The sequence below is a fragment of the Microchirus variegatus genome, assembly GCF_963457635.1.
Source record: "Microchirus variegatus genome assembly, chromosome: 12".
Classification (NCBI taxonomy): Eukaryota; Metazoa; Chordata; class Actinopteri; order Pleuronectiformes; family Soleidae; genus Microchirus; species Microchirus variegatus.
In genome coordinates this window covers 25,312,322-25,327,056 of record NC_139813.1, presented here as the reverse complement: position 1 = coordinate 25,327,056, position 14,735 = coordinate 25,312,322, and the positions used below count along the sequence as shown (strand labels likewise).

Genomic DNA, 14,735 nt, shown 5'->3' with positions numbered 1-14,735 from the left:
TTAAACTTTCGTCAAAGTCTGTTGCTAGCTGCTACTGTTGCTGTTTTGCGGCTACTGCAGATGCTAGCTGCTCCCGTCGCCAGATGGCTTAACATTAATATTTGTTAACGTTAGCAGCAACCGTAGCCAGACGTGGCCCTCTGTGTTTGTTTGTTTTTTACCTCATTGTGGGGGATGCTAAACCCACTTAACATCATGTCGTCATGACAACAGCAGTTACAGTAGGTGTGAAAACTTCGCACAGATAACTGGAAAAGAACCACATTCTTTTTGGCGTGCAAAGGCCACCGTAGCTCCCTGATGTGAGTAAAGGAATCCTACTTTAGCTTGAATCTGCCGGCTCACCATTAAACGTCACTAATTTTACGTCAGAATGGCGATTTATTGTGACGCCCATACTCTACTGGAATTAAACTACTGGTGCGTTCCAATTACATCACAAGTTGGACTGCTGGTGTATGAATGAATGAAGCTACAAAAGCACAGAGATGCTAACACCAGAGCATCAGAGCTCCGCCTCCAAGGCTCCGCCCCAATGCCTCGCTTCCATCCACATGCAACAACAATAATTGGTTCCATTTGTATGACTTTCTGTTCCAGTCGTTCATTGATTTGTATTTTGTTTTACTTTTTTTCCTTCCTGTGAAGGAAATTGTCCTTCAGGCTTTTTCATTTAGCTTTTTACCTTATCTTATATCCCAGATTCATTATGTGCTGCTGATGCTGTGGAGGAGACGGCAGCCAATTACAGCTCCTTATCTTACTTATCGGGTGCATTGGTTATGTATGTATTATTATTATTATCTTATATTTACTGTATACTCATTTCTTATTCCGTCCTTTGGGAGGTTAATAAAGTGATAATGTTTTGAGAAGCCATAAAACAACAAACCATCACACTGTTAATGTAAAGACGAGAGATAAGCAAAATTATATCCCGATATTCCGTCATCATATTAAAAATAACGATCTTTATGTTGATATTTCTTACAGAATTTCAAAATAATATGTTTGTTTTCATATGGAATGTATTTATGATGCAACATTAATCTGTTAGTAAGTAAAAAACAAACAGAAATAGCTTGATATGAAGCATGACATTGAGTAGCAGCTTCGAGATGCATTCAAGGAACCTCGTATATATCGCTTCTTCAAACACACATGAAATCCACTGACTCAATACTTGCTGCCGCTGCCAACTTGTGAAAATAGATGCCGTCATTGATAAAACATTTGTTTTAGATCTTTTTAACTTATTGACTTTTTTATATTCAAGCAAATAATCAAATACTCATGTCAGTGCCTAATAAGTACCAGGTTTAGTCTCATCTGAGGCATCATTAGAATAAATATTAAAGAAAATGGCCTTAAAACCTCAACGTTTTTGTGATTTTTATGTTCTCATTATGCATTTTACACTGTCAAACACTGGGTTAACTATAGAATGTAGCAATAAATAGACTTGGCATAAAGCTGACTCCACACATTCAGCAGCAGCAGTGACAAAATGGGGAAATATCCCAGGAAATCTGCAGAACCCTGAATTAAACCTCAGATTATATCAACGTGAATAGATTAGAAAGAACGAGTTGTAAAGCTGTAAAACTATAATATTGACGTGTAACTCACAGGTAAACAGCAGTTCAAAATAAAAGGTCGTTTTTGGCCTCTTTTCTTTGCGGTTACATCAAATAAAACATATAAAAAAACAAGTACATCATCAACATAAAGTCTTATTTTATGCACCTGGAACCCTGTGGCAATTTTGTGCCACACTTGTAATTTAAAAAAAAATAAAATAAAAAAAACTCTTTCATGTGCTCCGCACCTCGTTTGTGCGCCGCGATAAAAACGCCTGCCGGGAAAAAACCGAGCGTTTCTTTGAAAAGATGCAAAACGCCGAGCGTTCTGTTTAAGACGCACGTAGGCGATGTTTACATCTCCCAGCTGTGACTGCGTCAGCTGGAAAATCAGGCGAAACCGTCGCTCCACGCTCTGTGATGTTCCCCCTCATCCCCCTCATCCCCTTCATCCCCCCCCCCAACCACCACCACTGTTCATTAACCTGAAGCAACAGGAGACAAAGGCGACACCTGGGGATTTAAACGACGAGGAATAACTGTGATCCATCTGTACATCTGTGTGACGTACCTTCTTTAATTTAATCTGAGTGAAATGACACGTGGATTGAACTGAACATGAAGCTTCACGACGCTCTGATTTAACGACTTAGGGTGAGAATTGCACGATAAAGCGATATACGAGAGACTTGTGATTGATTCCTTTTGGAAAATGGGTTGTTTTCCTATGAAAAATAATATTACGTGTTAGAGAAATGACACTAAAAACAGTCAGAAAGTCTCAACTATGCACTAATTTGCTCTTATTACGGATTATATTGTTGCAAAAACCGTTAGCATCATGTTAGCATACGTTACATGTCACACGGTGACATTAATAAACAATTATACAAAAGAACGTCACCATATTTGTCTAAATAAAGTTTAAATCCGAGTCACTACCGCTCATGTTAACCCTCATTCCTTTATTCAGCGCCACCGCGAGGAACCATTGAGTCATTACACAGGAGAGGCAAATATTGGCGCTAAATATTCAGAATTAGCATCTGCATGTTAAAATTCTACAAACTGATGCTGTTTATCTTCACATTATTATTTAAATGTATTGTTTTCTGGTGTTATTTTACCTTTTTAAAAACATATATGCGGCGGCTAATTGATTATTTAAATGTACAGTTTTTAATATTTCGGATAATATTTAATATTTGGCGGGAATTCGATAAACTACACAAACATGTTGATATAAGTGTGTAATTGCTTTTACAAATAAAAAATTGTTATATTGTTTGTTGTTGTCTATAAATAAATGCTGTGTTTCTACAGGAGCCTGAATGAGAATTTTGCACTAAAAATGTAAAGAACAAGAAAAGAACAACATCCTTTTTGGCTGCAAAGGCCACCGTAGCTCCCTGATGGCGAGTGAAGGAGTCCTACGTTAGCTCCAATCTGCAGACTCACCATTAAATGTCACTAATTCTCACACAAAAGACCTTTAATCTCAAAATACTTATTTTATCTATGGTTGGATATTTTCTGTCACCGCTAGCTGCGCACACACGCACACACACGCACGCACGCGCACACACACACACACACACACACACACACACACACACACACACACACACACACACACACACACACACACACACACACACACACACACACACACACACACACACACACACACACACACACACACACACACACACGCACACACTCTGTCCCGCGTCTCACCTGGGCCTCGGTGCACAGCTGCATGTCCTCCACCCTCTGACGGTAGCTCTCGAACTCGGCCAGCGCCTGGCGCTTCATCCTGTCGTGGAGCTCCATGGACTCCTCCAGAGACTGGATCCTCTTCTTCAGGTCCATCTCGTCGCTGATCTTGCTCTTGTACTGGAGAATCTTCTCCCTGGTCTCGGAGAGGATCTGCTGCACCTCCTCCTCGTGGGCCTCCTTCAGCGTGGAGATGGCCGCCTCGTGCTCGTCGTTTTTCGTGTTCAGTGCATAGATAACCTGCAGAGGAGGAAGACGGTAAACGCGGTTTTATATTCATGAATTACGGCCGAGAAAACAGTAAAAACATCTTTAAAAGACCGTCTTTGTGGTACACTCTAAGAAATAAAAGTGCTAAGTAGAACCATATAAGGTTCTTCGGCTTGTCCTCATAGGAGAGGAGAACCCCTTTGGCTCCAGGTAGAACGTCTAAAGGTTCTACCTGGAGCCAAAAAGGGTTCTCCCAGGTAGAACCTTTATAAAAAGAGATTCTTCCAGGTAGAACCTTTATTAAAAAAAAAAAGGTTCTTCCAGGTAGAACCTTTATAAAAAAAAAAGGTTCTTCCAGGTCGAACCTTTATTAAAAGAAACCTTTAGACGTTCTACCTGGAGCCAAAAAGGGTTCTCCCAGGTAGAACCTTTATAAAAAAAAAAAAGGTTCTTCCAGGTAGAACCTTTATAAAAAAAAACCTTTAAACGTTCTACCTTGAGCCAAAGGGGTTCTCCTCTCCTATGAGGACAAGCTGAAGAACCTTATATGGTTCTACTTAGCGCTTTTATTTCTAAGAGTGTACCACAAGGACGGTCTTGAGGACAAGCCGAAGAACCAGGTTCTACCTGTGAGAACCTTTTTATAAAGATTCTACCTGGAAGAACCATTTTTTTTAATAAAGATTCTACCTGGAACCCTTTTGGAGGGTTCCACCAAGAACCCTTTTAAAACCCTTTATTCAGGAAAGGGGTTTTAAAGGGTTCTCTGGATCAAAATGGTTCTTACTGGAACCATTAGTGTTTTTCAGAAGCAAAAGGTTCCAGGTAGAACCTCAGCCCTTGTAGAAGAACCCATTTGGAACCCTTATATCTAAGAGTGTGGGACAATTTAAGAAACTGATTTAATAAATGTTCCACTTCACTATTGACTAAATATTTCAATGAATTGATAAATTTCAGCAAAGAAACTTTACTTAAAAGTAGAAGTTATGTTCAAATATTGTTTTTTACACAATTTTTATTAATCATACACAACAATAAACTGCATTTTTGACGCTGGTTTCTGACGATGTCAGTATTGGATATTAATGATAAAATGGTGTTAATCTGGATTATGTTCAAAGAAAAACTCAAATCGTTGACCAAACAGTCAACAAAAAAGCTGTAAAATTGTTATTGTAATCTAATCGTATTAATTTTCAATATAAAAACACATATATGATGTTGCCGCCGTCTCGTCTCGGATGTTTGGGGGAGAAGGATTAAAATAACACGGGGCAAACTATTGTGCATGAGATTGACCTTTAAATCTGCCCCAAAAATACACGGCGGCCAATCCAGAGATGCTGTAATCTGACAGCGCCGTGATCCTCGGCTCACACACACACACACAGAAATGGATTTTTACATTTCCACAAACCCCAAAGAGACCGAGCTCCTCTTCCTGTCGTGAGAAAACAAAGCCACGTTTTTTTCCCCTCGATTAAAAAAACAACAAAAAAACCCCAGTCAATAATTCAACACATTGAACCGTGCTACGGCGCTAAAGAGCTTTTGTTGACTTTGCACCAAAGTCCGTCAACAAAACTCAAGAAACGAAGACAAAGGAGACTTCTTTAGCCCGTCGTTCAACTTTGTCTACCTTTTTAAAGAGATTAGGATGCTGTTTTTTTTGGCTAATGGAGGTCTTATGCGTGTTAGCATGCTAATACTATAAATTGTACTATATGCCAACAAAAAGTGTGGCCAAGGCAGACGAGAGTATAAATAAAAAAAAGTATCAGGTTAAGACATTTAAAGCTGAAATAATTTGGGGGTAATTCTGTGTTAAACTGCGTTATTTAGCGTGAGTTAGCTATGTTCAGTTGTCCCGTTGTCTCACTCCCAACAGAAGCAGTAGTCGTTTGCGCTCAGGTCCTTAGCTTCTAAAAAACGGATTCCTCCTTCTCACAGTAGGTTTTAAGATGCTATTTTTTTTGGCTAATGGCGGTGTTCCGCGTGTTAGCATGCTAATACTATAAATTGGACTATACGCTAACACAAAGTGCGACCGAGGGCCGACGAGAACGTCAACGACTCTGCAGGTTTGTGGTCATAAATCAAAATAGTCAAAGAGGAAGTATCAGGTTCAGCCGTGAAGACATTTAAAGCTGAAATAATTTGGGGGTAATTCTGTGCTAAATCGTGTTACGGCTTATTTAAAAGTGCTACGACTAATGCTACGTGTTCTAAAAACTGATTCCTCCTTCTCACCATGCGTTAGATTTTAATCATGTCTAGCTACACTCTGTATTAGCGTTGCTGTTTCACCCTGTAATTTTTTAAAAGTAAACAGAGTTAATTTAAAGTGGGGTTTCATTTCTGTATTGGACTAATAAGTCATTTAGCTTAGCTTTTGTAAAAACGCCTTTGTAAATTAAATTACTTAATTTAACCATATTACATATCGTGGTTGTTTATGTTGCTTTCCTTCCACCGCTAACGAGCTACAATAGCATTATAATCCAACAGATTTTGAGCCTCAGTGGTCTGAGAGTAAATCTAGGAGAAACCTTTCCAGCATCACGTCCGTGAAGCTTCTCCTTCATCAGTAACTGGACTTGCTCGAATCAGCAAATTTCGTATATAAAGGTATATTATTTCCAGTGTCCGACGTTTCAGGACGCGACGGGGAAGGCGAATGCTAACAGCATCGGACAGCATTTTAGCCCGGAGACGATTTAACTGACAGGAGCTCAGTTCATTAACCTCATTAGTGAAGTAGAGGAAAAGGCCAGGAGCGCTGGTTTTATTATCTGGACTCCATGAAAGTCTGTCACATCATTCATGGACAAATGACTTCACGGTTTTTAAAAAAAATAATAATTCAGTCAGGACCGATTTTCCTGGCAAGAAACCAGGCCCAAACCTGAAACTACCCAATACAAATTTTAATATCTTTTATCAGCATAGCATAGCATAGAATGTAACCATTGCTTTGGACAATATAGACAACAAACATAATTTGTCAATTTAACTCTTTCATTATTGTTTTTTGCTGCTGTTTGACATTTATTATGTTGATTAGTTGATTTATATGTAACTTACATACTTATTTAAGTATGTCTGTACATACTTCCTTTATATTATTGTATGTTTATGATGCATGTGACAAATAAAACTCTTGAATCTTGAAACGTTGGAAGAAAAAGTTAAAACATTCAGACCTTAAAACCCAGCTCCAAGTTCGGACTATAAAGCCTAGAAGTGCATCAGAGAAAGAAAACACGGAAACTGCCCTTCGGAGTGGACGTCCGTGACAAGACAAGCATCATACAAGCAGAATGTGGACGTATTTCAGGTTTCCACCATAGTGAGGGTACAAATCTGCTGATTCACCCGTTAGCTTAGCTGTTAGCTACACCCAAGCGAGGCAGGGCAACAACGGTCCAAACTCGAAAACTAGTTTTTGGACAAAGTGACGCATCAGATTGTCGAACATCCGCCCCAAACAGACAATTCATATAATAAGATAGAAATTGGGATAAAAATTAATGGAGAAACAAGTCCAGACAAGTCAAGTTTATTCATACAGGCATGAAAAAAAACCTCATTATGTCACAAATTTATCTTTCAACGCTTTGTCACGTTCACAAATGAGGAATGAAACGTCCCCGATGAGAGACAAACCATTAGGAAACCAATTAGAACCGTACGGGGGGGGAACTTCCGATTCGTCCAAAATAAAACTCAGTTTTTCCCACCACCGCCCCTCACGACGACATTAATTATTCAACAAGTTCGGTCTCATTAGCCGAGGAAGCGAATGGAGCAGACGCAACATTTTTAAAAAAACGAGCTAAAATCTCCGACACGTGCCCGAGATTCATCAGCAGAAGAAATGCAATAAACCTGACATCTAACACACACACACACACACACACACACATGGTGGTGGTGTCCACGCTCATCAGTGTAATCAGCTCCTGCTAAACGGTCAGAAGAGACACAGTTTGGCGTTAACGTGTTTGTAGTGTACGCGTAAAAACCCACAGAGACGACGGCGATAAACGCCGACATCATGGTCGTAATGAGGGACGGTCTCGTATATCGACTGTTGGCAGCCGGGCTGGGCTGACATTGTTGTGAAGGTGGCTGTGGGTATCTGCCAACGCTAATGCTTCAATACATGACCTTATTCATGTAAGGGGGTGAGGAACGAGTGCACAATGGCTTTTTTATTGTTTGACAAAAGCCATTCTCCTTCGCCCCCTTACCTTAACCTGAACTTGTGTCCTCAGAAAACCATTCGAAGTCCTTAAACATCATAACTAAAGGCCTAACCCTTAAACATATGCTTCTAGTACAGCAGCATATGTAATGATGACACATCGTAGACACACAGTTTCTGTGTGAAAAGACAGAAGGGGAACCAAAGACAAATGGATTTTTTCCCATTTTTATGGCACTTTCCTGGTGTTTTTCTAGTGTTTTTGCTATTGTTTTACTGGTGTTTTAGTGTTGATGTGTATGGACATTTTCAAAAAATATGTCCATACACATGGACAGTGTGTTGTCCTACAGAAAACCAGTAGGACAACACAATGAAAACGCCAGAAAAACAGTCGAGAAACACCAGGAAAAGACCAGAGAAACACCAGAAAAACCACTAGGAAAACACCAGAAAAACAGTAGAGTAACACCAGGAAAAGACCAGAGAAACACCAGAAAAACCGCAAGGAAAGCACTAGAAAAACACCAGTAAAACACCAGGAAAGTTCGAGAAAAACCACTAGGAAAACACAATGAAAACACCAGAAAAACAGTAGCGAAAGACCAGAGAACCACCAGAAAAACCACTAGGAAAACACCAGAGAAACAGTAGCGAAAGACCAGGAAAAGACCAGAGAAACACCAGAAAAACCACTAAGAAAACACCAGAAAAACAGTAGCGAAAGACCAGGAAAAGACCAGAGAAACACCAGAAAAACCACTAGGAAAACACAATGAAAGCGCTAGAAAAACAGTCGAGAAACACCAGGAAAAGACAAGAGAAACACTAGGAAAAGACCAGAGAAACACCAGGAAAAACCGCTAGGAAACCACTAGAAAATCACCAGTAAAACACCAGGAAAGTTCGAGAAAAACCACTGGGAAAACACAATGAAAACGCCAGAAAAACAGTAATGAATCACCTCCTGTTTCTTCAGTAAAAACTAAAACCACATTTGTTGACACGTTTGTAATCCGAATCGTTGGCCTGATTGGTTGTTAGAGGCATTTTACTTTATCTACATCTGTTGGTCACGCCTCTTGGAAGTGAAGACAAATGACTCCGCCCTTTCCAGACACGCTACGACGCAAAAGACAGTCTCGCTACTTTAATACACTCGTACAGTTTAGTCCAGTGTCGGCACAAACGTTCAGGCCTAATGACCCGTCCAGATCCTTCGATTTAGACTTTCTCAACCTTAGCGGATCATGCCACAGCTGACTTCCTGCTGGGCTGTTATTTTGTTAAAAAAGGGATATCTGCATTGCAGAAAAACCGCCATGAGCGACGTGGAGAAACGCTACCAAGTCGGTTGCCAAGGGGAACAAGGAGATTTTTTAGCCACTTCACACAAGACTCACACAATAAAATGCACACCTGCTAAAGTCTATGTCGTCTAAACTACATTAGCTCAGCAGTAGAGTTTTTTTTAAGTCCATAGAGAAAATCAGCAGCTGCTCGACTGCTGCGTTGTTTGGTGAGTTTGTGTCATTTGGGTAAATCAAAAGGAAGGAAATCACACATTCGGACTCATTAATGGAGGCAGAAGTGTGAGCTGTGGTGTAAAATCAGTGATTTTCTCCATGGACTTTGGTGTGGGAGTCAGATAAGGTCGTCTAATAGTACTGTAGGTATGGTAATGATAGACTTTTTTATCAGGTATGTTTTCAGTGAATTATCGCTATAAAGGGGGGGGATCAAGGGTTGCTATTTTCTTGCCAGAATCAAAGCTCTTCTCTTGTATCTGTACCTTCATTATACGCTTGATTATAACCATCTAATTGTGCTCTGATTTCCTCATTCACTCGCTAATCTAGTGCGACGTTCCCGATTCGCGACCTTTGCTCTTCCCGGGTTAAATAACTGTGTCCAGGAGGTGAGTTTATGATTCAGAAAAACCACGTAATACCTCCTCCCCTCCCCTCCCTCCGTATCACGCGGCGGCGTCAAAGACTTGAGATTAGCTGTGAAGCGAAACTAATGAGGGATCAAATGTGTTGTTTCACCTTGAAGAGACGTCCCCCTGGATTTTAGCCGTTCCTTTGTCATTTCGCTCGCTGATGAGACGGCGAGGCTGTGGAGCGCTTTATTCCCTAAGTTAATGCGACTTAAAACATGAACATCACAGCGGCGGACGACATTGCTGTTGACAACAGAATCTCAGCTTCCCACTCACATATGAAAATATGCTAGTACTCTAGAACAGAAATATGCAGATTAACGCCTAGCATTGGGTGGGATTATCGCTAGTACTGTAACTTTTACAGCACAATGTTTACTGTTGAGTTTTAACTTCTATGTGATAAAGGTAAATGTCATTTTAAGGCCATTTTACCGAAACTTTTCAGATTATGTTCTAATTTCAGCCGTCTCTCAAGCCTTTGTTAGTTTTCCCGCACTTTTTCCGCTCCAATTCCTGCCCAGGTGATTTTTTTTGCCGTATTTTCCTTTTTCTACGGCAGTACGGATTATTAGCGCCTCCACAGACAAAAATAAAACAATTAAAGCTTTTGAGAATAACGATTTAGCATTACATGGGGAAGTGGAGTAATGTTATTTTATCACAGTAAAACTACCGCTACCGCTACGGCTAGTTCCGTGCGCTCATGCGGCGGTTGACACAGATGGGTAACGGACCGGACGATCCCCGACCCGTCTGGCTACGTGACTTCACCCCGACTTCACGCCACCTCCTGTCGCCATGTGCGTACTACGCCGCTTCTGGTTTGGGCTTCACAAATACAGAAATACCGTATCTTTAGGCACATTAGCCTCAGTATACACACAAATATATATTCTGCCATATAATGCTATGATAATAACATATAATCATACATATTACATTTATACAGACCACTGTTTTGCTATCTTTTGTTATCTTTGATAGTGATATTATTCTTGTTTTTTGCCTTTGCACTTCTGGCTCGATGCTAACTGCATTTCGTCGCCTCTGTACCTGTACTCGACACAATGACAATAAGCTTGAATCTAATCTGATCTAATCTAGTATCAGTGAAAAGACTGTGTCTCCTGTGGAGAAAGAATCACACAGACTTCACAGAGGAAATCCTCTCTTTTGTGGAGAAGAAATTGGCCGACTGTGGTCGACCGCTCTTCAGAGACATTTAATAGTTGTTTTTTTCTCTCCAAGAAACTAAATTAAATTGATAATGGAGATTTTGGATCCAGAGGGAGCGGAACAATGTTGTCCAGTACAACAACCGAGAGCCTGACGCTTTATGGCAGATGGATTCTTATCATAATCTGTAAAAAAAAAAGATGTATGGAATTGCTATAAAGTGCTTTATAGACAAAACATAGTCATAACGTCAAGTGGATGGAGGCGTAAAAGTGAAAAAAAGTCCTAAAATGACCACTTTATTATTGAGAGCTTTCTTCAGTGTGGCCTTCGTACTCTGTCAAAGTGTTTCTTTTCAAAATTAAACTCAACAAAATATGGATTTTCCCCTTTATTTACCACCGTCAGTCTCTTGACAGATGTGTGTGTGTGTGTGTGTGTGTTTGCTCCTCGGTCGATTCCGCCGTGTCATTGGATGAGTTTGCATAAATGACAGCGATCCACCGGCGGACGATCGATAAAGGCCGACGAGGGAAGTGCCACGAATTCCACTCGTCGGCCGAGGAGAAAAAAAAGTCACGGCTGAGGAACGCGAACAGACTTTTTCAGCCGTTCAACGAAATATGACGATTGTCAGAGAAACAGCATTTTGTTCGGCTTGGAAATAACTAAAGAAAACTGTCAAAAGTTACACTTTCTTACTTCATATATTTGACCCTTGAATGTAGAGGTCGACCAATAAGGGTTTTTTTGAGAGATAAGATAAGATAATCCTTTATTAATCCCACAACGAGGACATTTCTGACGTTACAGCAGCAAACACAGTCAACGTAAAAAGTAATAAATAGTGTTTTTATATCTATGATTGTACAATAGTGACAAATATGAAGTGTTATTGACATTAAATCACCAACAGTTCACAAACAAGTGATAAACAAAACTACTCAACAACGTCTGGGAACAAATAAATATAATTAAAAATAAACTTTTGGCAGAATTATTTGTAAAATTTCCAAGAACAAAAGTGTTAACCAACTGATGCCCATTGTTTTTAAAAATGTAAGTGATACGTTTGCCTATAATTGTGAAAATTCTGGGATTGTACTAATTGTACTACATTGCACTTGAGATTATGTTCTAATTTCAGCCGTCTTTTAAGCCTTTGTTAGTTTTCCCGCTCTTTTTCAGCTCCAATTCCTGCCCAGGTGAAATAAGGCCATTTTTTGCCGTATTTTCCTTTTTCTACAGTAGAGTATTAGCGCCTCCACAGACAACAATAAAGCAATTAAATATTTTAAGAATAACGGGTTAGCAAATTTCTAAGAACAAAAGTGTTAACCAACTGATGCCCATTGTTTTTAAAAATGTTAGTGATAAGTTTGCCTATAATTGTGAAAATTCTGGGATTGTACTAATTGTACTACATTGCACTTAAGATTATGTTCTAATTTCAGCTGTCTTTTAAGCCTTTGTTAGTTTTCCCGCACTTTTTCAGCTCCAATTCCTGCCCAGGTGAAATAAGGCAATTTTTTGCCGTATTTTCCTTTTTCTACAGTAGAGTATTAGCGCCTCCACAGACAACAATAAAACAATTAAATATTTTAAGAATTAAACCAACTGATGCCCATTGTTTTTAAAAATGTAAGTGATAAGTTTGCCTATAATTGTGAAAATTCTGGGATTGTACTAATTGTACTACATTGCACTTAAGTGTGTAAGTCATTTTTAAAACCTCTATATACTTACATATATGATATAATATCAATGTAAATAATGTAATGTTAAATGTTTACTCTGTGCACTTGTTACTAACGATTGTATTTTAAACATCTGGCATCAATGTGATTAACTGTATTAATCGAAAAAAGAATAAAAATGCGCCACCACAAACATCACATTTGTAGCCTAATGAGACGAACACCAGTGTGACACTGACTCTGTGTGTTATTATTATCCAATTAAAAAGTATAAAGTTCACGTCGTAACTTTTTTAATGAGGTCATTAAAGCAAAAATATGCTTTTCCACTGTTTCCTGGCTTTGATTAACGACGACTGTTAAAAACTAAATCTGATGTCAGTCATCAGATTCTCAGACTTCGACATAACATAATCTACGGGATTAATGATCAAATAACGACAGACTTCTGACATCCAGCAGTGAATGTCACAATATCCTGACAAATTTGTTCCTGGCGGAAGAAAATGTCACCTTGACAAAAACGGCTGTAAAATATTATATATTCATTATTTCCGCATTTTAAATGAGTCAATGTTTTAAAACTACTTCACCTTGAAATATACGTATCAAATATTAACTATATTATTGAGATTTTAATGCATTAAAGGCCAGTATGTTTACACAACCCCACTATTTTTTTTATTAAACAGATGGGTCAATGATTGGTAGCAACATTTATTGCTTATGCATTGTTTTCTTTTTTTTGACAGTGTCAGAATGAAAAAAAACTGACTAATTTGTTCCTAGCGGCCAAAAATGTGCATCGTCAGCTTTGCTCTCTGAACGTCTTAAATAATCCTATCGCTGCCTTGATCTTATACGATACCCGACGCGTGTTTGTTAAGCAATTACACCGGGTTACCACACCTCGTTGCCATCAAACTCAAGGACTTTTCAAGGACTTTAAATGGCCAATTCGCTCAAATTCAAGGACAGAATGTGCCGACACAGCTTAAGATGCCACGGCGGCAACTTGTAAGAGCCACTTCATCCATGACGGCGTCCACTTTTGTTGACTTGCAGGGATTTCCATTTCCCAGGCATCACGTCTCTCTCTTGCTCAGCTTTACTCGCTCGTTGTTCTGCACGGATTCGCGCGTAAATGGGCGCAGAGAGAGACGGTGGACAGTAGGGATGTGAATCTTTGGGTGGCTCACGATTCGATTCCGATTCTTAGGGTCACGATTCGATTCAAAATCTATTCTCGATTCAAAAATTGATACAATGGCATAGTGTGTTAAGGCAAAGTATGGCATCAAAACAATACAGTTTGTATAAGATAATGTGATAATGTGATCACGCAAAGGCAAACTTAAGACAAAAGTTAACATTTATTTATTCAAAACAAATAAAAACTTACTTACGGTACACAAAAATAACTTGCATAAATAAAAGCTTAAGCTAGCTGCCTGTTTCTCCCAGAAGCTACAAAAATAAACTGTACACAAATAACACAAACTGGTGTTTTGTGTGGTTTTTAAAATTAGAAAAAAAATAATATATATATATATATATATATTTTTTTTTTCTCCCACCCCTAGTGAACAGTGTCCATCAACTTTCTCGAGCAAAATTCAAGAACTTTCAATGACTCCATGTCTATTTGCGGGCGATTTTCCAAAACTTTCAAGGGCCTTCAATTTGGCGAGACCTCCTGATTCTGAGGATCCTGATCCGAGAAGGCTTGTTTTCTGCTAACAGACAGTAGGGGGCAGTGGAGACAACCCATTTAACCATGACCAAGCTGTTAAATTAAGCTAATTAAGCTAAGCTTTAACACATTTGCAGGGACGCAATCTACACGTTTTCGATTAAGTTGCCTGATTTCCCTTTCTTGTTTCGCGCTTTAACTTCCGTCAATAAAGCCGGTAAAGTGCATCCCGAGTGTTGACGGCTCATGTATCTAAGGACGGAACCGTGTTGATTTTTTCTTTGGGGCGACTCCGTATTGTGCAGCTCGAGTGCTGACAAAACAAAGTCCAATAACGCGTCCGTCTCTCTGTCTGCAGCACAAAAGCATCTAAAGCGCTAATCTACCGTCAAAGAGCCGGCGGCGACTGGACGACTTTTCAGTCGGCTTTACAGAAAAATCAAAGAGA

At 39.4% G+C, this 14,735-nt stretch overlaps 1 protein-coding gene across 1 annotated transcript in view; it reads right to left on the bottom strand.

Moving 5' to 3' along the window:
• fam184ab (family with sequence similarity 184 member Ab) overlaps positions 1–14,735 on the bottom strand; it is a gene marked incomplete at both ends in the record, with an annotated part of 147,069 nt that overhangs the window by 72,791 nt on the left and 59,543 nt on the right. Inside the window, one exon of the mRNA XM_083899106.1 lies at positions 3,318–3,596. Within this exon, the coding sequence (XP_083755232.1) occupies positions 3,318–3,596 (279 nt within the window). The remainder of the gene's footprint in view (positions 1–3,317; positions 3,597–14,735) is intronic.